The 23,529-nt window shown below is 39.4% G+C and overlaps 1 protein-coding gene across 1 annotated transcript in view; it reads left to right on the top strand.

Annotated features, from left to right (window-relative positions):
- Positions 1-23,094, top strand: part of mccc2 (methylcrotonyl-CoA carboxylase subunit 2) — a 135,743-nt gene extending 112,649 nt beyond the window's left edge. The window contains exons 15-17 of the mRNA XM_043707857.2: positions 267-381; positions 2,792-2,877; positions 22,834-23,094. Coding sequence (XP_043563792.2) covers positions 267-381; positions 2,792-2,877; positions 22,834-22,951 — 319 coding nt within the window. The 3' untranslated portion in view covers positions 22,952-23,094. The remainder of the gene's footprint in view (positions 1-266; positions 382-2,791; positions 2,878-22,833) is intronic.
- The last annotated feature ends 435 nt before the right edge of the window (positions 23,095-23,529 follow it).

Genomic DNA, 23,529 nt, shown 5'->3' on the forward strand with positions numbered 1-23,529 from the left:
GACTTGTCTTTCCTCATTCAGACACAATATTTATTGTTTTAATTCAGATTTCCACCATTGATAGTTTGGACTTGAGATGAAAATACTGCATTTTATTTATTTTTAAAGTTTCTTCAAATAAGACAGTTTTATAAACTGAAGTGTTCAAACTTGAAAAATTCTGCCTTTTGAAATCTAGAGGGTTTTGTGAGTAGTGGGGGAGATATTTCTTTGTTGTATTTATTAATAGATATGATTAAAATTTGGTTTTCTGTTTTTCCTATCAGCCCAAGGTTCCTGTACATGTGGCCAAATGCACGCATCTCTGTGATGGGGGGTGAGCAAGCTGCTACTGTTTTAGCTACAATTACAAAGGACCAAAGGGCAAGGGAAGGAAAAGAGGTGAGTATTAAAGTATGTGAGGCACCATAGAGCCAAGACAGGTTAGGTTGGGTTTCGAGGAATTAAAACAGAAATGACAGTACTAATGCCATTCAGGTTATTTTCCACGAGGTAATTTTACCTTATTAAAAAAACTACTGGGCTTGGAGTAAGTATTATACCCTATTGTGGAAATAAAACCTTAACCATACAGGAGCAGTTTGTTTTCTCAGTCTAGATGCTGATTTTACAAGTATAATTGGCTGTAACAGTCAAATATTCTGTCTACTCTGCATAAATTGAGAACCATTAATTGGGTTGTTAGATTGAAATAAAGTTTAAAAGCAGTCTTCTCTGTCCTAACATCCCTATTATTGGAAATCTGCCTCGAACTGTTATAAAATTTATCTTCTCAATTCTTGCAGCATGCCTGAATGAAATCTTGAAACTAATATTAATGAATATATGTGAATATGTACTCATGTTGTTTTGAAAAATGTATCCCATTTTATACCTTATGAAACCACTCGGCAGGTGCAACAAGTAATTAGGAAAGGAAATGAATGTTGGCCTTCATTACAGTTGGATTTGAGTACAGGAGTAGGGTTGCTTCACTGCAGTTATACGGGGCCTTGGTATGACCACATCTGGAGTATTGTTTGCAGTTTTGGTCTTGCTACCTAAGAGAGAATATACTTGCCATAGAAGGAATGCAGCAGAGGTTCATTGGGCTGATACCAGAATGAGAGGGGATCTGATTTAAATGTATGAAATTCTAATAGAGCTCGACAGACTACATGCAGGGAGAATGTTTCCCCTGGCTGGAGAATCTTGAACCAGGGGACTCTATTCTTGGATTCAGAGTAGACCATTTAGGACTGAGATGAGGAAATGTTTCTTCACTCAAAAGGTAGCAGACTGTGGAACTCTGTCCAACAGAAGGCTGTTGTACAGAGGCCAAGCCACTGAATATATTCAAAAAAGACATTAATCATTTTTTAGCTGATAAAGGTGTCAGGGGTATAGAGAGAAAGCGGAAACATGGTATTGAGTTAGAGAACCAGCTATGATCATACTGAATGGCTGAGCAGGCTTGAGAGACCAAGTGTCCTAATCCTACTCCTAGTTGTTAAATAGCAGTTGGGAACTATATGAGAGAAACAAAACCTCCTGGAAAGTAGAAATTGGAAATTTAACTTCACTTCAAGAGCTCCTCATTAATACTGAATACACAATCCTGAGTTGGAAATATGTCACCATTTCTCCAGAGTTCAAATTTCCAGAAACTGCAGTATTTTGCTTTTGCTGAACTCAAAACATTGTTTCTCTCTCCACTGATGGAGATTTCACCATTCCTACACTTCATTTAGATTTCACCATTCCCACACTGGCGGGGTCAAAATCCTTGATCTCCCTCCCTCACAGCGTTGTGGGTGGAACAACACAAAATAGATAGCAGCAGTTCAAGAATACAGCTCACCACTACCATCTCAAGAGCAAATAGAGATGGGTATCAAATACTAGCCCAGCCTGCAAAGTCCACATTCCCTAAATGAATCGAAATGAAATGGAAATGTACATTAATCAATCTATCCAGTTCACATCATGAAGCAATATAATACAATTAAGTAATTGCCTACAGTTTTATCTCACTTTTAACATTGTCCACAATGCAGTTGATAATTTGTTTTTGAAGTAATTTATTTGAAGACCAATATGGCATCCAGGTTACACACAGCACACTAAAGCACAATGAGATGAATCTCCACACCACAGGTTTTAGTGTAAATTGAAGGAATATGTGATGGGTATGATGCTGAACCATCTATTTATTCTTCTTTGAAATGTACTGTGTGATATTTATCTAACATCCAAATATTTCACCCAAAAGAAAATTGGGAAAACTGGAACCATTGGGCTCAATCTTCAGCATTTGCCGCTATTGCGGGCCATAATGGCACTGCAGATTCGCTGGAATCTGGAACCTGCAGTTCACTAAACGGAACTCTGTGCTGATGGCCTTGCTGACCGCTGTCAGTGTGTAAACTTGAACTATTTTCCCAGTACTTCCTGTTCCTACTACTGCCCACATTATGAAAGATCGTCACCGTAAAATGTTAACTCTGTTCCTTGGTTCACAGGCACTGCCTATCGGACTACGTTTTGCTAGCATTTTCTCTATTTCTTCCAAATTTCCAGCACGTACGATATTTTGCTTTCTGCTGAGAGGCTTGAGGACTACTAGATAAGTTTCCAGTGCTTATTAATCAATAGTACCCGAAAGTTAGGAATGCTGTTTACTTGATTGAATTCAACATTATTGAATGAAGTTAAGAAATCAGGCAGCCACAACTGCTGCTAGCATTTATTTTACTGCACTAAGTATCTTAATGTGCTAATTGGTTCAGTGTTTCTGTACTTTTCCTTGTAGTTCTCTGCAGAAGATGAAGCAGCTTTAAAGGAACCAATCATCAGGAGATTTGAAGAAGAAGGCAGTCCATACTACTCTAGTGCCAGGTACAAAACCAGTAAAATTACTGCATGCTTTAAATAGACAAGATCAAATAAGATTCCTCCATCAACTACTTTTGTATTGATAATACACAATTATTGTTTATTTAAATAAACACTGCGACAAGCAAAGTGCTTGATTAGTACCCACTCACCCACTGAACACTTGTTCCTTCCGTCAGTTAAATAAAGTCGCAGCAGTGTGTCTCATCTACATGATACACTGCAGCAACTTGCCAAATCACATTTGACAGCGCCATCCAAACCTGTGACCTCTACCACCTTGGACAGCAAGGGTAGCAGTTGGATGCAAACAGCATGTCGCCTCTTGTACCATCCTGACTTGCCATTATGTTGTCTGTCTTTGCTGCTGGATCAAAATCATGGTATGCACTTGCTCACAGTAGAAAGTGAGGGCTGGAGATCACAGCCAAATAGTATGGTGCTGAAAAAGCACAGCTGGTCAGACAGTGTCTGAGAAGCAGGAGAATCAGCGTTTGGGGCATAAGCACTTCCTGATGAAGGGCTTATGCCGGAACCGTTGATTCTCCTGCTCCTCTGACTCTGCCTGACCAGCTGTGCTTTTCCAGCACCACACTCTTTGATTTGCTAACAGTATTATGGGTATACCTATGTCATACGTTTCAACCATAATGTTTTAAGAACACAGCTCACCATCTCCTCACAGACATCCAGAAATGGATAATAATTGTTGGCCTTGCTAGCAATGTCAAAATATATTTTAAAAATTAATGATTGCCATACTGTGCAATTGGCAGTGTTACAGCAGTTATTTGTCTATGGGCATTATGTATAACATTAATAATGGTAAATCTACTGCAATCCTTATAATTTCACTACTGTTTACAAAACAGCACACAAGACACTGAGCAAAATAAATTAAACTTGTTCATTTGAAACATGCCAAAAAATACAGTGAAGCTTCATATTTTCACAGTTTGTCTGACAAGATAATAGTTATCCAATGTAACAGATGAATCAAATTTATTACTTAATTTCAGTTATGTCTACTAATAAGCTTAGGATCCTACTGATTTGTATGATTCTCCTATCAGTGGTGGCTTCACTTTAGTATATCAGACTTCATGACATGAGGATTTGAATTCAGAAATAGTGACGTTACTGCAATTACATAGGGCTTTAGTGAGACCACATCTGAAATACTGCATGCTGTTTTAGTTTTCCTGCTGATGCTTTCAACTTTAACATAGGTGCTTGTCTCAACTTTCTCAATCTATCAGAAAGGTAGTATATTCCTGGAGTGTGTCTGGGTTTGTTTCCTACAGCAATATGTCCTGGATGCAGCAAGGGACAAGGAATATTGAAATAAAAATATCCAAATTTTTATGGATAATGAGCCAAATTTAATTAACAACCTAATTGTGCATGAACATTTACCAAATAATGATCATAACATGATTGAATTCAATGTAGCCATTTGAAAGCGAAAATTGATTACTCGAGTTTTAGGTTTAAGTAAGGCCAACTTTAACGAGCTGAGACAGAGACTACAGTAAACTGGGAAAATCCACTTGTGGGTAAATTTAGTGGAGGATGCTTAAAGAAATGCAATAGAAAACTAGTTTATACAAGGGCCACAAAGCAGCTTATAAGAGTTACTAAAAGGATTATGAAAGGAAACTTGCCAGAGAAATCAAAATCAATAAGTAAAAAATGTATCGTTATATAAAGGGTAAGCGGATGTTTAAAAGCAATGTTGGTCACTAAAGACTGATATTGTCAATGACTATGGGGAAATGGCAGGCATATTGAATAATTATCGTGCCTCAGTATTTACAGCAGAAAAGGAAGATAGCTTGCTGGAAGTCCTGAGGAAATTAATAGTGAATTGGGAACAGAGACTGAATAAAATTAATATAAGTAATGTGGAAATTAATGAAATTAAAGAGTGACAAATACCCAGGACCTGACTGTTTCCATCTGAGGGTGAAAATGGTAGTAGGGCAGCACATTGTAGACACCTTATGTTTAGGTGTTCTCTTGATACAGGAGTCATCCTTTGGTTGAAAAATTGCATGTCATTTTTTTTTTTAAGAAGAGGGAAAGAAGAAAACCACGGAATTACAGACCTGTTATCCTAACATCTGTGGTGGGGAAATTGTTAGAGTCTATAATCAAGGATAGGGTAACTGTACACCCTGAATATTTTTGGTTCATCAGGGAGAGCCAGAATGGATTCATGACAGGTCATGCCTGACAAATTTCATTAAAAGGTTTGAAGAGGTGACTAAGGTAGTGGACAGCGAGTTTCTCTAGATATTATTTATATGGACTTCCAGAAGGCATTTGATGAAGTCCTGCATAACAGACTGTTAACTAAAGTAGAAGCCCATTGAAGTGAGGGCAAATTACTGACATGGCTGAGAAATTGGTTGAGTGGCAGGAAACAGAAGTAGGGTTAATGAGTAGCTACTTAAATTGGCAGAATGTAATCAGTGGTGTCCCATAAGGATCCGTTAGGGCCTCAATAATTCACATTATTTATTAGCGACTTGGATAATGGCATGGAAAGTCATATCCAAAATTTGACGTTGTAAATAGTGTAGATGATAGCATAAAATTACAAAGGGATATGAATAGACTGGGTAAAACAGTGGCGGATGGAGTTCAATGTAAACAAGTGTGAGGTAATCATTGAAAAAGGATAGATCCGGGTACTTTGTACATGGTATGAAATTAAATGTAATGGATCTCCGAAGATACTTGGGATTCACACGCCTGAGTTTTTAAAGTATCATGAACAGGTGCAGATAAAAATCAAGACAACTAATGGAATCCTGACTTTTATATCTAGAGAATAGAAGTACAAGGAAGTAATTCAATCATGCCAAATTTATGCTGCAGTTATACAAAACCCTGGTTAAACTGTGAGCAGAGCTGTGCGCATCACTTTAGGAGGGATACATTAGCATTGGAGGGAATATAATGTGGGTTTACAAGAACGATATCTGGACTTCAGGGATTGTTATGAGGGGAGATTACACAAATTAGGCCTGCATTCTCTGGAATTTATAAGATTAAAGAGTGATCAGATGGAAGTCTTCAAAATATTAACAGGAAAAGGCAGGATAGATAAATATAAATAATTTCTTCTGTTTGGGGATTCTCGAATAAGGGCCAGACTGTTCAGGAGAGATGTAAGGAATCGCTACTATACAGAAGGATTGTTAGATGTTTGGAACTCGACAAATACTTGGATGCTGGTTCACTTATTAATTTTAAATCTGAGATAAATCATTTTTTTTGTTAAACAATGGTATTAATGAATATGGGCTAAAGGCAAGTGTATGGAATTAGGTGACAGGTCAGCCATGATCTCATCGGCTGGTGGAACGAGCTTAGAGAGACTGACTGGTCTATTCCTGTTCTTATGTCCCTATGAAAGGATAAACTTTCTATAGAGGGCATGCAATGGAAGTTCACTTAGCTAATACTGTGACTGTCCTATGCGGACAGATTTATTTGACTGAGACTGAATTCACGAGAGTTTAGAAGATGAAAAGGGATCTGATCGAAATACACACAATTTTCAAAGGGTTGGACAGAAAGGATGAAGGGAAGATGCTTACCCTGGTTGGGGAGTCAAAAAGCACAGAATGCAGAGAAAAAGTTTATTCACTCAAAAGTTAGTAAATTTGTAAAATTCTGTACCACAGGAAGCTGAGGAAGTCAAGTCATTAACATTTTCAAGAAAGAGGTAAATTTTTAAATGTTTTAAAGGCATCAAGTAGGTGGGGAGAAGGTGGGAATATGACAATGAGATAGAAAATGAGCCGTGATTGTAATGAACAGCAGGAGAGGTTTGGAGGGTTGAATGCTCCTAGTTTCTATGTATTTGTATCTTTATGGTTCATGACAGAGCAAGCGAACATGCTTTGCCAGCTTCTGTCAGCGCTTAGAATGGAAATTATTTGTTGCAACCAAAAATATTTAGTTGATTTAATCAACCACTGCCTCCTTTCAAGCATTATTGCTAAAGATTTGTTTATTGTACAAAAAAGTGACAGTTGGTTTCAACAATAGATTGGGTACCTGTCATCTGTGGATAGTTGATCCTGTGTTCTTAACTCAATGCACTTAATATTGCTTTGTGTACTTTTTGTTGTAGGATGGTTAAGCTTATAAATAAAACCGAAATCTGCCTCGTATGTTCTCTTCACCAATTCCATTTTAGTCTGCAATAGAGGAGTGATTAGAGAAATTAGAGAACAAAATCCTTTCATGGTAAATTGTAAATTCTATTATTGCTTAGCTTTTTGATTATTCACAAATGGAACCCAGATGGACTGTGTAGTTGTTATTGTCCTCGCCACCAATAAAGTCTATGCATAGACAGACAGATAAAAAGAGCACAGCAGATCAGGCAGCATCTGAGGAGAAGGAGAGTTGATGTTTTCCTCCTGATGAAAGGCTCATGCCCGAAACCTCAACTGTCCTGCTTCTCTGGTGCTGCCTGACCTGCTGTGCTTTTCCAGCACCACACGTTTCGACTCTGACTCTCAAGCATCTGCGGTCCTCACTTTCTCCCAGATAAAAAGAGTTGACTTGATTGGTTAGAGTTTATGAAGTTTGTGTTGGCAGTCTGTCAGTATTTGCTGTCATACCCATCTGAAACTGTCAAGAACATTCGACTGTAAAGCATGTGAAGATAAGGGCAAAGATTCTGAACTTGCCATTAGCAATACATGCTGTGTGTGTTTACCCCAAACCAAACTAGCAATAACTGAAATGGTTGATAGTTTCAACATTCCTGCTTCAATATCGATTCTGGAAACCCCATGAGTAACACCTTGCAAAACTGGATTTTAACACCCAGGTGACTACTGAAATCTGATGACCCTGAAATAAAAGTTCAATACCTGTAAATAATCAGAGATTGGCGTTAAGTTTTAATCAATAGATATTTAATGTAATAATTTTTTTAAAATGTTAGCAATATTTTAACTTTTACAGTCACGCAATATATATATTCCAGTCTTTAATTTGCTCCATTTAAAATTTTTAAGAGTGATGTTATTTCATAACTTTATTTCCTGGTTTGTAGGTTGCTTGTGCAGCCTGCTAACTGGTAATTGTGGCCTCAAGCTGAGAATGCCCTACAAAGAATCCTACAATCAGTTGAGTACTACTGTATTTTGACTGAGTTAAAGTTTTTGTCAGAGCAATTCTTGGATCTCTCAGAAAGGCTTGTGTAGGGGTCAACAGCAAATTGCCTTACATTCCTTTCATTTCCAGCTGAAATACAGTTTCCTTTCCCTTAACATGTTGTCATGGGTAAAATCTTTGGGAAGTTTCTACTCCATGTTTGCAGGCCCACTGGTGGCTTAGCAGGCCTATCCAGTGACCAACAAAGTTTTCCACAGCAGGTGCATAAAGGCCTTGCTGCTACTGGGTACAATTGCAATCACCCTTCTCCTTTTTGCACTGGTGCTTTGGTCAGTCTCAAATGTCTCTTTGGCATCTCTAGGCATCACGATGCATGGCCTTTGCTTCCCACTGGCAGTGGTCATTATGGTAGGTATTGCTTGCCATGTTTGCATGGGGCTCCTCTGTTCCATTTACCAATGGACTGCTCTCTGTACAACACAGTCTTGGGCTGGTAATTGCTGGTCATCCATGCAATGGATAACTGGCAATTACCATCCATCCATGCCACCCTAACGCAATTGGCTTTGCAGGAGGATGGCCATAATGCCGGTGATGTTGACTGTTTCGAGGGGTTCAATATTTGTAATTTGGCCTTGCCAGCAGATCTTAGGGATGCTACGTAGGTAACACAAGCGGAGGCTTCAAAAGGTATACATGTCTGCGATATAGGATCCATGTCATAATACAATACAGAAGGTTGGTGAGGACAATGCTTTTGCACACTTGAGTTTGGCCTGTGTTCTACAACTGATTCCTGCATGCCCGTTTATAGAGATGGCCAAAACGCAGATTGGTTTTGAAAGACTAATATCCACTTTCTTGGCTGTGGTTGCATCAAACGAGATGACACTTCTGAAAAAGCTAAATTGCTTGACAGCATTCTGCTGAATTCCCTCAATTGATCACAAGTGCTTAGTGATCAATAATCATCTTGGGCGCAGGTTGGTGCAGAATGCCAGCTTTCTTTAAACTGATTTTGAGCCTGAAGGTTTTGGAAAAACATGTTTTTACCTGTTGCAGGTCTGAGTGACTATGCTTAGGATAGTGCTGCATTCAGCAAAAAAGTTCATAGATAGGTTTTTCTATATCTTTGTGTGAGCTTGAAGACACCTGAGATTGAAAAGACTTCCATCAGGCCAGAAACGTATAAAACCTTCTGTTGTCCGCTGCCACATCATGCTGAAGAAGATTACGGGTAAACTTGGGTCAGCTTATATCCCTGCTCAATGCCATTGCAGATTCTGAAACAGTTTAGGAGATTGCTCTTGTGCTTGACTTGTCCATACTGAATTTCATGAAGCTGCTTTGCCACAGACTTGGAACCTTAATGGGCAACCAAGATCTTAAAGATTTTGTAAGTCCATTTCTGCTCACAGCATTGAATGCCTTAGAGGTTTTACAAAGGTGATACAGGCGTTTGTTTTGCTGACAGTGTTTTTCTTGTATTTGAGTGCAAGGGCCTTTCTTTGCTCTGAAATCGTGCTGTGGCAGGTGGTGAGAAGAGAGAAACAAAAGAGAAAAACATACTTGACTTCATCCTAACTGATCTGATTGCTGCCACAGTCCTTGTGCAGGCAAAGTCTCACCTTTAGATTGAGAATGCTCTCAATTATATTGTGTGGCATTATCATCTTACTAAATGGAATAGACATCAAATAGACCTAACAACAACAAGACTGGCATCCATGAAGTGCCATGGATTATCAGCAGTAGTCGAATTATATACAAATACAAGCTAGAATGTCATGGATGGCATACCCCCAACTCTGCCATTGCCATGAAGCCAGGAGATCATTATGGAGTATTGTTCTCTCATTCCATCTTCAGGATTTTTCTTCTTTCTCTACTTATTAATGTGAGGCTGAGAATTTGCATTTTCTTCTTTTTTTGTAGTTTGGCAATAGTAGGAAATGCCTCTAACAGCAACAAGTGAGTTGGGTGGTGGGTAGATAAGCAATATTCTCTCTAAGTTGTGTGTATGTTGCGACTTCAAGCTTTTGCATGTGGTGATATGTTTCCAAGTTAGAATAGTGAATAGAGAGGAACTTGTAGGTGGTAGCCTAATATAACTGCCGCTATTGTCCTTCTGAATTATAGTGGTCATTGGTTTGGAAAATGATGGTCATTGCCTGTCATTTGTGTAGCATGAATCTTACTTGCCACTGTTAGTCCAGTCCTGGGTATTACCTAGATCTTGCTGCATTTGGACATACACTACTTTGGTATCTGGTTTGTTATGCAATCATCAACAAACATCCCCACTTGTGACCTTATGATGGAGGGAAGCTTATTGATAAGCAGCTGCAGATGGTTGGATCTAGGACATAATCCTAAAGAACTCATACAGAGATGTCCTGAAGCTGAGGTGACTGGCCACCCAGAACCACCACCATCTTCCTTTGTGCCAGTGCAGAGATTTCTTGCTGATTCCCATTGATTTTTGCTTGGGCTCCTCGAAGCCTTATTTGGTCAAGTGCAGCTGTGATGTTAAGGGCAGTCACCTTTGTTTCACCTCTCAAATTCATTTCCTTTGTTCATATTTGAACCAAGTATATAATGAGTAGCCCTGGCAGAACACACACTTGGCGTCAGTGAGCAGGTTGTTGCTAATCAAGTGCTGCGTGATAACATTGTTGATGACAATTTGTATCATTTTACTGATGACTGAGAATAAATTAATGGGGGTAGTATTTTGGATTAGCTGCATTACTGTTTAACTAGAGTAATTAGTTCTGTACATCAGGAGCAGCTCATTGCATTTAACTGTTTATCCAATAAAATTAAGATCCTTAATGTACTTAAATAGCTAGTCAATGCAGTGTAGTCGTACTTTGTAAAACAGATGGACATATGGCCTGTCCTGTCCTGCTTCAAGTTGATCTTATCAATTAAACTTCTTGTTAAGTATGATCCTAAATTTATGAAGTAATGGGTGCTTGCAGTGATTGCAAGTAAGAATCTAATTCAGATGGGATTTAAATTACATAAGCTGCAAGAATGAAAGAATTTATAGCTCTTTGCTGAATGGGAAGATTGAATTATTGCATTGAAATTGAATCTGTTATGTTTCATATTATGTAGGCAAGATTCATGTGAATGGCTTTGGTGACTGATTTTGCAGATGGTGATCTTTGCCAGTCAAATGCATGACCTGTCATGTGGGAAATCATGGATGCGGCTAGTGTCCCAGATGGCCCCACGTGTGGGAAGTGCTCCCAGCTGAAGAAACTTGAACTCTGTGTTTCAGAGTTCAAGTGGTATTTGGTGACGCTGTGGCATATCTCTGAGGCTGAGAGTTATATGGATAGCATGTTTAGAGGTGTGATCATATTGCAGCTCAAGGGACTGGAAAAAAGAAGGGAATGCATGACCACCAGTCAATCAAAGAAAATCAGGCAGGAAATGCTGTTTGGAGGAATTTTAACTAGCTTGGTGGGAGGCAATACAGAGTATTAGTTCTGAGGAAGGGTCACTCAACCTGAAACATTAACACTGATTTCTCTCCATAGGTGCTGCCAGACATGCTGAGCTTTTCCAGCAATTTCACAGAGTATTAGTACAATAGGGACACGGCATACTTAAGTAAATGAACCAAGGCAGAGCTAGTTTAGCCATGTTTGGAGGGAGCAAAGGAAGGTTGAATGTCCTTACCTTTAATGCCAGGACTATTATAGTTATGACATGAGTTTGGGGTGTGGTTGACACATAGAGTTGGGTTGCTGCCTCTCAGAGACATGCTTGAAGGAGAGGCAGGACTTGCAACTCAACATTTTGGGAAATAGGATCTTCAGGCAGGAGAGGGTTGGTAGTGTCACATTATTAATTAAGGGGTCAGTTATTTCAGTAAAGAGGGAATCTTGGAATAGTCTTCAAAAGAGGCTTTGTGGCCAGAGTTTAGAAATAACGAGGGGCACATTGTTGTGAATGTAGGTACAGGTTTAGGAAGAGGGACTGTGAGAATCTTGAACAGTTTGACATATGGAGTGAGGAAGTATTCGAGGTTTTGGCAGGCTTAAAAATGGACACCTTTCCAAGTCTAGATGAGTTGTGTCCCAGGCTGCTGTGGGAGACAAGGGAGGAAATCATAGGACTCTGACGCAAATCTTTATTTTGTCTCTGGCCACAGGAATTGCTGGAGGACGGATAATGTGGTTCCACTTTCAAGAAGGGTGATAAAGATAAAATAGACATAAACCTGGCAATTACAGAAGTGCGTTTCACATCAGCGGTTGAAAAACGATTGAAGAAAATTCAGAAGCAGATAATTAATCTCCATTTGGAGAAGCAAGATTTTATCAGGAGTAGTCAACATGGCTTTGTCAGAGAGAGGTCATGCCTGACCAATTTGATTGAATTTTTTTTGAGAAAGTGACCAAGTGTATAGATGAGGATAGTGCAGTTGGTGTAGTTGATATGGATTTCAACAAGCCTTTTACAAGTGCCACATGGTAGACTGATAAATAAGGTAAAGCACATGGGATCCAGAGTAAATTGGCAAATTGGGTCTGAAATTGACTTAGTGGAAGGAGAGAGAGGGTGGTGGTACAAAGAATAAAGCACAGGACAAGTTCCCATCAGCCCACCAAGACTGCACTGACATATGATGATAAAAATATCTTGTCTCTCTCTGGTGTCTCTATCCTTTTGTTCCTTGCCTATTCAAATTTCTGAAAAGATGCCTCTTAAACATTGCTGTAGCCTCCACCAGCTCTTCTGGCAATGCATTCCAGGCACTTAACGCCCTTTATATAATAAAAATCTGTCTCTCAAATCAGCTTTAAACTTACCCCTTTTGCCTTAAACCTATATCTCCTTTTAATTGACATTTCTACCTAGGAAATAAACTGACTATCCATTCTATCCATGCCTCTCATAATTTTTTAAGCTTCCATCAGGTCACCCCTCATCCTTCAATTTTCAAGTGATAACAAACCAATTTTTACCAGTCTCTCCTCATAGTACCCTCCAAACCATCAACATCCTGGTAAACCATTTCTGTACCCCCTCCACATCCTTCTGATGGTGTGATAACTAGAACTAAATACAAATTCCAAATGTGACCTAACTAAAGTTCTACACAGCTGCAAATGATTTGCTAATTTTTAAAACCTATGCCCCAACTGATGAAAGCATGCCTTCTTTACCACCTTATCCACTTGTGTTGCCATTATCAGGGAACTGTGGACCAGTACATCTAGATCCCTTTGAATGATAATGCTACTAGGGTTTCTGCCATTTATTGCATATTACTGCCTGAGTAAACGCCATCTACCATTTCTCTGCCCAAGTCGGTAGCCTATTTATGTCCTGCTTTATCCTCTGGCAATTGCCTTCACTATTAGTAGCTCCCCCAATTTTTCTGTTCTCCACAAATTTACTAATCAAGCCACCCAAATTCTCATCCAAATAATTTATACACGGAGGAAACTTGATTATCCGAAAATCAATTATCCAAAAATCGGATTATCCGAAGGAGATCTTGAGGTCCTGACAGAAACATTACATCAAAGACGTGTTCAACACTGATTGCGTCTTTTGTTTACAGTGATTAAAAGTACTGCCGCGAACAGTCCTGGACTGATGGGAGCACAGGCACCGTCTCTAAATGACTGACCTCCCACCCTCTTTCTCTCTCCTTGACACTTTCCCTGGAGTTCTACACAGGTGTGCACCCTAAACCCTCCCTTCCCCAGATAACCTCTTCAACATTGTTCTGTACAGAGCAAAGGTGGAACCTGTCAAAAGGTTGCAGTAAAAGGTTGTGTGCGTGCGTGCTATTTGAAGGTGTTGGATGAGGTTGGAGGAGCGGGTGGGGGGCGGTGTTGGACGGGGTTGGGGGTGCGGACGGGGGGGCAGTGTTTGACGGGGTTGGGCGGAGGGGCAGTGTTGGACGAGGTTGGAGGGGCGGAGGGGCAGTGTTGGACGAGGTTGGAGGAGCAGATGGGGCGGTGCTGGACGGGGTTCGGGGGCGGGCAGGGGGCAGTGTTTGACGAGGTTGGAGGAGCGGGTGGGGAAGTGGTGTTGGACGAGATTGGAGGAGCAGTTGGGGGGATGGTGTTGGATGAGGTTGGAGGAGCGGACGGGGGGACGGTGTTGGATGGGGTTGGGGGGCAGGCTGGGGGCAGTATTGGATGGGGTTGGGTGGGGCGGGGAGCAAACTATACAGAAAATTCCCAGACAAAAGGCGTTGAATTGATTAACTGAATAATTAATTACCTAAACAAAATAGTGTCCGCCCATCTCGTTCGGATAATCGAGGTTCCTCTGTATATTACAAACAACAAGGGTCCCAGCACTGATCCCTGTGGAACACCACTGGTCACAGTGCGTTTCCAATCCAAAAACACCTTTTCACCACTATTCTGTCTTCTATGGCTAAGCCAATTCTTTATCCCTATCCCACAGACCCCATAGCTCCAATAATGTCTGTCCACCCCTGGTCTTTTACCCACACTCAATGTGTTCATAGAGCCCTATCAACGTGACATTGATTACTTCAGTTTCTCTGCCCTCTTCACCCAATCCAACCTATCTTCCCCCGAGCTAACTGCACACTGTGTGCTTAGATCCAACCCTGCCTTTGCTGTTGAGCTTGCCAATAAGGGTGATGGTGTTGAAGTCTAGCGTGCTGACCTCTACATTGTAGTGGCTGAGCACCAGCTCTCAGATACCTCCTCCTATCTTCCTCTGGATCATGACCCCATCATGGCACATCAGGACATTGTATCAACAACAGTTACTAACCTCATTTCATCTAGCGTGGACGGGGAGACTGCTTCGCAGAGCATCTATCTTTTGCCAGCAGAAAAGACCCTGACCTTCAAGTTGCCTGCCACTTTAACACACCACCCTGTTCCGTGGCCAACATCTCCGTTTCAGGCTTGCTGCAGTGCTCCAGCGAAACTCAGCACTGGCTAGAAGAACAACAACTCATTTTCTGCTTGGGGACTCTGTAGCCCTCGGGACTCAATATAGAGTTCAATAATTTTAGGGCCTGAACTCCCCAGAGCCCCTACCAAACACCAGGACTCATTATCACACAGTCTGGCATGACACACTACCTATTGTTAGCCACTAACGGTCTCTATTAACAGTTATTCACCCTCCCAGCCAGATTGTTATCAACTCCTTTGTCTGTCTAACTGTTCTTCTCTCGTTTTCAGCTCTATCCCTACCTATCATTTACCGCTTACCCCCTCCCCCAACCCTGTATTCTGTACATAAACTGACATTTTTCTAGCTAACATCAGTTTTGATGAAGGGTCACTGGACCTGTAATGTTAACTTTGATTTCTCTTTACAGATGCTGTCAGACCTGCTGAGCTTTTCCAGCAACTTCTGTTTTTCTTTCTGATTCAGAGAATCTGCAGTTCTTTCAGTTTTTATTCTGTATGCATCTTAGCAGCTCATGACAGATTCAATATGACTTCACATTTTGCATCAGCCTCTTGCTAAAGAATATATAGAAATATAGAAGTGTAAAAGGCTATTTGTTTGACTGGAGGCTGATGTTCAGATGGATACTACAGGGATCCACTGGGTACTTTGTTGTTTGTGATATGTATAAATAATATATAAGAAAATGTTGAAATGATGATAAATAAGTTTGTGGATGAAACTGCGATTGGCCAGGTGGTTGGCAGTGAGGAAGAAAATTTTAAATTGCAGGACGATATAGATGGCAGATTAGTGGCAGACTGAATTTAACCCTGAAAAGTGGGTAGTGATACATTTTGGAATAAGTAACAAGACAAAAGGAGTACTCAATGAATGGCAGGACATTAGGAAGCTTACAAGACCAGAAGGAGTTTGGAGTGTTTATCCCCATATCCTTGAAGTTTGCAGGTCTTATTAATAGTATTGTTAAGAAGGCAGATGGGACTTTTGCCTTTGTCAGTTGTGGCATATATTATGACAGCAGGAATCTTGTATTGGAGTTCTACAGGTGTTTAATTAGACTGCAGTTTGGAGTTCTGGTGACTGCTCAATAGGAGGGATGTTATTGCACTGAAGGGGTTACAGAGAAGGTTCACCAGTATGTTGCCTGGGATGGAGCAGTTTAGCTATGAAGAGAGGCTGGATAAGCTCATAATATTTTATTTGAAACAGTGAAGGTTGAGAGGAGACCTGGTAGAGGTCTATATAACTATGAGGGGCATGGACAGAAGCAGCTGTCCCCATTAGTTGAAGGGTCACTAACAAGGGGTCATAATTTTAAGATGAAAGACAGGAGATTTAGAGGGTTTTCATGGAAATTTATTTTCAACGAGAGGGTAGTGGAAATCTGGAATGCACTGCCTAGGAGGGTAGTTGAGGTGAGAAACTTCACAAATCTTCAAACCCAGATTGTTATTATCAAATAGCATTGCTTAATTAATCCATCCTGTTGCTGTTCTTTGTGATGGACTTTGGCCCTCAACCTTGAAAGAAAGCATCATCTTCTGACAATATCCTTCCAGTTTGTGGTGTGTGACTAATTTTTCTTTGAATTTATTATTGCTGCCACTGATTTTAAAGAATTTGGTGATTGAAGGTCTCTGATGCATTTATTTCAACCAATTACAGAGGAACCTCGATTATCCGAACAATACGGGCAGGGAGTATTTTGTCAAATAATCAAATGTTTGGATAATCGAATGCCGGATAACACAATTTAGTCAGGCATTAGGACCTTGTGATCCGAAATTCAGACAATTGAATGCCGGATAATCGAGGTTCTTCTGCATTAACTTCAAGTGTTTATCCTGAAATTTGTATGAAGGTATTGAGTTGGACAGAAAACACTTTCTGATTACTTTCCTGACGGGTCTGCTATAAACTAAAGTAGCTCAATTTTCTTGATAACACATTAAAGACCAGAGGTGAAAGGACTCCTAATGTACTGCACCTTTTAATTTTCTCTAATCTACCAGTTCCTATTTTCTATCTTAATTCCTAAACGACAAAATATTTAAAATGAAACAATTTCAGACAATTTTCTTTATAACATAAAATATGCAACATTGAAAAAGCAATCAAATTATTTTGTTAAAAATCACTTAACACCAGGTTATAGTCCAACAGGTTTATTTGGACGCACTAGCTTTCAGAGTGCTTCTCCTTCGTCAGCTGTTGTCAACAACCACCTAATGAAGGAGCAGTGCTCTGAAAGCTGGTGATTCCAAATAAACCTGTTGGACTATAACCTGGTGTTATGAGATTTTGAACTTTGTACACCCTACACCGGCACCTCCAAACCAATCAAATTATTTAGCTTTTACAAATGAAAAACTAAATAGATTTTAATTGAAAAGGTGCAGTACATTTGGAGTCCTTTCACCTCTGGACTTTAATAATGTCCACTTTGCCAGATCTATTTCTTTACTCAATGTCTCTCTTATCTAAAATTAATTTAGCACTTAACTTCAGTTTTGATAGGTATCAGGCCACAGCACAGAAACTGCTGTTTATTTGGAGTCAATTGGTACTAAATTGACAATCTCACTCAGGCAGTCCATGGGGCTGATTAATAGGCGAATTGCAAATAACACGTTAGTGCTCAACTGTTTATACCGCAGTTGAGAAATGTTGTGCAATAGAGAGTACTTTAAAGGTCATCATGGCAGTGTAATATGGGAATGCTTAATGCTGTGGAAATGTATTCCTTTCTCAGTGCTAGTATTTTGCATCTTGTGCACAAAGCATAGTCTAGAAAATTGAAACAAATATAGATTTTTGAAAAAGTAAATATCTTTATTAACACTGATCTTTTGATCAAAAAATCTATTTATGTATGCTTAGGTAAAAATAATCGTAATCATATCCCCTGTTGTTGTATGACATTTGAAAAAAAACCTATAGCTGTTTCTTGAGTGCAGACCTTTTGTATATTTCAGTGTATTCCTTTATAGGCTTTAATTTGCTTATAGCCTATTTACATGGAAGGATTTACATCTACATGACTTTGTAATATTAGAATATTGACTACATTAATATCCATAATTACCAAATTCCTACCAATAAAAATGTGAGTGCCCACATACACTTTTTAGTAGATCCTATATTAGCTTACGTAAAATTTACTGTCCGGCATGGTTTAATTAACATTGATGTGCAGAAAGCCAAATGCAATGAGCAGCTACGAAAAGCCTCTTGTTAGGAGGCCTGTGGGTGACTAGTGCAGATTAATTGCCACCTTTAGAACAAGTCAAATAAAATTCCCTGTCAAAATTAATTTGAACAATAGTATTAATTCAGATCCGTTCACCTATTATGTTTCTTTTGCTCAGAATTCCTTAATGCATAATTGATAAATAGGGATGTGATTAATTCTGCTAAGTCAGTATTTAATGTATTCAAAGATTAATATGATTTTAAAAAAATAAGCATATAGACAGTCTAGAATAAAGTCAATATTGTTCCAACTTCATAATTATTAATAATCTTTCATACTAAATCTAAACCTAATTCAAAATCACCTTAACAGAAAAGTATTGTACGAAGGATTTGTTAGTGAATTAAACAAAATATAATGTGTGTAATATAACAGGTCCTTGGATGAAATAAGGCTATCAGCTAGATTTTAAATGGATGGCAGAGTTTGAGGCAGTTTATTTGCTGTGTGCATTACAAGATATAGGTCACCCAAAAACATTGTCATTCAAGATTTGTGGACTGGTTTTAGAAGCTGTCTTGTGGAAGATGGATCAAATTAGACATATTTGTGATAAATCTATTCAAATCATGCATATCAGTTCTGCTGAGTATGATGTTGTACTGTTCCTCAACTGGGAAGCATTCGTTTTTTTTCTACTATTTTCGTTCTTCTTGGAAATGATTGTTTCAGAGGTTCATAAAAGGAAATTGTGATCTCGTTTGTGGTGACATCATGTTAAAGAGAAGCAAAGTGCTTGGAGACACTCTGAAATGACCAACTGTACTAAACTATATAAGGTATTCGTTCGCATCCATTTCAGTATTAAGCCACACTTCAATGAGACAAACAATTCCAACTTTTTAAAAATGATAACTCATAAATGTGTCATTAATTTGCATTTATTATGCCATGATAGGAATGGAAACACTCAGTGATTGGTGAGGCCACCTTACACTCTGCCTGCCATCCATCATCCAGCTGCCTTTCAGCATCTTGCTGAACTCACCATCAGTCATGGCAAGGAAGTTGAGAAGGGCCTTTGTGAGGTAGTGAGCCAAACTCTCCAACTCAGGCTCAGCTCAAAGGCTGGTTCGATGTGTTGCAGCTCATCCAGTCATAGAGGTCTACAGCATAACAAAAGGCCTTCATACTTACCGTGTTCTCAGCTCTGTTGTAGCACAGCCCACAATCCATGATAGCAGAGGCATGTGATCTGACTGACTCCACCCAACAAAGGGGCAAAAGCCAAAGGTGACAAATTCCCTGGCTCCACATACTAATTGACAGCACCATGCCTCAGTCAGATGCTGGGAACTGGACCCCACCTTTGCTTGCATACTGAGTGACAGCATTGTTCTCCAATCCTACACTGTAATCCTGACTGTAATCCCAGGATGAAGGGCAAATGGAACCCTGGACCCAGGTCAAATGCCATAGGCTTGGAGAGGAAGTTAACAGATCTATGGTTTGGTGGGAATGTGGTCAAAAGAGAATGCAGCTTGTCTCATTTCTAGGATGAGCTCAGAGATGGGTTATGGGTTTTTTGTTAGAGTAATTACAAGTTAATTCCACTTGCGAACTCTCTCCTGTTAACCCTCTAACATGTTCTGTTTTCAATGTTTCTGAATTATTACCTTAAAGGAAGCTATAGTCTTTGTTTCAATTACTTAGTTTACTTAGGCAGACACTTCGGATAGGGTACTTACACTCGGGCAAGAAAATTTCCAAGACTGAAACAAGGGCCTATATGTCATTCCCATAGGTCTTGTAAAGGCAATTGATGCTGTGAGTAGAGATGGGCTTTGGAAAACTTGGATGCCCACACAATATCAATATTTATTGCCTATCCCTAATTGACCAGAGGACAATTGAGAGTCAACCACATTGCTGTGGGTCTCGAGTCTCATGTAGGCCAGATCAGGAAAAGATGAAAGTCTCCTTTCCTAAATGAACAAGTAATGCACAACAGCGACCTCTCAAGACCCTTCCGAAACTCCTATTACATGAAGCAGGGATATGTGCTGATCCCGACCAATTCATCATTATCTTTAGCAAGATGCTGCAGCAGCAGGCAATAGAAGACCTTAGGAGAGAGTTTCTATTCCCTTCTTGACTGTTGGAGGTCTTTTCAACCTTCAATATCTTCAGGCTCATACAAAAATACAGGAAACACTCACTCATTTCTAGGATGAGCTCAGAGATGGGTTATGGGTTTCATTTTACTGATTGCTGTACTGTTCCACAGTCAATCAGACCTGCAAGGTAATAACAACCCTTTTTCAAGACAGCACAACTCTTTGGACAAAAAAAAACTAAAGTCTTATATCAATCTGCATCCAAAGTATTAACTCTTTGGGGAGAACTCACTTGTCACTATAGACAAGGAAGTAGATAATAGGTTTTCAAAACATTGACCCCATGAATGATTGTGAAGTAACTGCAGCCTTGCACCACAAGCCATACAAAGCCACCAGCCTGATCACCTTTCTGTGATGCACCAAGTCATGGGTTTTGTACGACAATCATGTAAGTGTTCTGGCGTATTCCATCAATGCTACCACCACACTATTCTCAAGGTCTGCAGGCAGGACATGCATTATAAACATTGAAGTCTTGGAAACTACCAACTTCACCAATATTGAGGCCATCTTTCTGCAAAGTGAGCTACCTTAGGGTCACATTATTCAGCTTGATAATATTTGCCTACAAAGATCATGTTGCATGGAGAGCTGACCACTGGTAGCCCGAACAAAGAGGCCCGAAACAAATATTTCAAGCAATCCATTGTGTGACATGTTGACCATTACCAGCAGGAAGTTCAGTGCATATATCATGATGCCTCAGGATGCTACATCAAAAGTGTTATGGACACCTTTGAAACTGAGCAAAGAACTAACATAATAGAGAAGAAGACGGGAAAGATAGATCCAATGCATTCAGTAGCATCTGCAACCTTCACTTATATTACAGTGGAAGATTTTGCTGGTCATGTATAGGCCTGACCAGCCACCAGTGGGTCTGCCAATAATGAGTAAAGCTTTTCTAAAAATGTTCATCTGCAAAGAAATGCTGAGAGAGAGAGAGTGCTTTTAGCTGCTTCCTGCTCCAAAATGTTCCTTTATTGTATGTTCTTTGCCTGGAAAAAATTATCCTAACCTCTCTCCTCTCTCATTCTGAATTTGATATTTATAAGGGAAGAAATAATGTTTTCTGAGCAAAACCTTTACTATTCCAGAGGTGAGAATGACTGCCCTTGATATAAAGGCTGCATTTTGTTTTTTTGTTCATTCATGGCTATGAGTGTCACTGGCTAGGTCAGTATTTATTGCCTATCCTTAATTGCTCAAAGGATAGTTAAGAATCAACCACATTGCTGTGGGTCTAGAGTCACATGTAGGTGAGATCAACTAAGTATGGCAGTTTCCTTTTCTAACAACATTAATGAACCAGATGGGCTTTTCTGGTAATAAGCAATGGTCTCATGGTCATCATTAGACTCTTAATTCCAGATTTTTAAAATTGTATTCAAATTGCATCATCTACTATGGCAGGATTTGAACTCAGGTCCCTTTAACATTCATCTGATTAAGTCTCCATGAGGATCTTATAAGTTTCAATTAAGTTACTTCTAACTTCTAAAATTAGGACAATACAGGCCTAGCCTGTGTAGCCTTTTCTCACAAGGCAGTCAACTCATTGCAGGTATTATTCTAGTAACCCTTCTCTTAATTGCTTTCAATGCATTAGGATCCTTCCATGAGTAGGGCGACCAGTACTGTAGACAGTGCTCCAGATGCAGTCTAACCAGTATGAATATTTACTGTTTTTTTTTTATTTGAACTGATTAGAGATGCACAGAACATGTTTGATTGCCGGTTTTTAAATTGCCAATTGCAAAGCATAGCACAGATCAGGCTTACTGTTTCTTAATAACTGCACCTGAGTGCAGGTGAAGAAACATATAACTATTAAATGCTTTATTCCATAAATTTAAAGTCAGGAACTGCTGAAAAGAGGAAAGCATTGGAATGGGGTGTGTTGGGCTGCTTGAGAGTCAGAAAAGGGACTGCTGGTCTGGCTAGGATAGGAGACCGATGGTTAGGAATACTCTGAAAGAGGGCCAAATGGACTGAAAGGAGCCAAGGACAATATGAGTTCCTTTCTTGTGGACCCCCTCTCCCAAAAGGCAACTGGACTCTGTTCTGTCAGATTTCCTGTCCTGGGTTCATTCAGATTCTGCCCTGGTTGATGCACCAATACCCTGCCCTCTCCTCATCCCTCAAACTGTTTCCTTCATGTACTCTTGTGAGTTTGTACATACGGTTAATATTTGCTAACTTACACACATAAACTTCTGTGTGTTTCTGACATATTGTAAAAACTAAACCTAGAGGTCTTTATCATCTGGTCTGCCTTCCTTGCCACCTGTTGTTATTTTTAAGCATGTTATTTTCTGATGATGTGAACCAGTCAATAAATGGTCAGTGGCATCTAATCTGATTATTATATACATTCTTAAGGTCCTCCAAATGATTTTTGAGTTGGTTTTTCTGACATTTTTAGAGATTAGGCTTCATTCCTGCTTAATTGCCATTCATTATATTACACTTTTTGTAATTCTTTTCTTGTCATTGCAGACTGTGGGATGATGGAATAATTGACCCTGCTGACACAAGACTGGTATTAGGCCTAAGTCTAAGTGCTGCTCTCAATGCACCCACAATGAAGACAAACTTTGGCATCTTCAGGATGTAATCAAAGCATTTATTTATTCAACATAAGTATTTCCCAATTTCTGATGGTGACAGGAGAATGGAATCAAAATATAACACAATCGAAATACTGTAACCTTTGTGAAATAAAACTTAAAATTCCAATACCATCTTTTAAAAATAAAATTTTTCAATAACTGTGAAACTCAGATCAATAATTGACGAACCATGCTAGTACATATAAAAATATGGGTTCACGTGTTAGTGATAGACTTAGATTAATCTGTTTTAGTCTTAATGGAGACTTGATACTTTTGTGGTTTGTGTGCTGCTTACATTGCAGTGTTTTTCACTTTTCTTATGATAGTTTTCTTTTGACCTCATCATCCTTCTACTATCAATGGCCTGGTTCTAACGATGAGAAAGGAATTATGTGTGAGTTCTTACCTGTTCAATTTACCTGTCTTCATGATTTGTGAGATAGATATGACCTGCATTAGGATTAAAAGTGGAATTTATTAAGCCATTTATTCACCCCCACCTACTCCTGTACCTTTAGTGCTCTTAGCTTATGTTTTTTGGCCTTTAGTTTTATAATACAGCAGCAATTTGATTATAAAA

The sequence above is a fragment of the Chiloscyllium plagiosum genome, unplaced genomic scaffold (genome assembly GCF_037043375.1).
Source record: "Chiloscyllium plagiosum isolate Xiang-an unplaced genomic scaffold, Cpla_swu_hap1 HiC_scaffold_2, whole genome shotgun sequence".
NCBI classification, from domain to species: domain Eukaryota; kingdom Metazoa; phylum Chordata; class Chondrichthyes; order Orectolobiformes; family Hemiscylliidae; genus Chiloscyllium; species Chiloscyllium plagiosum.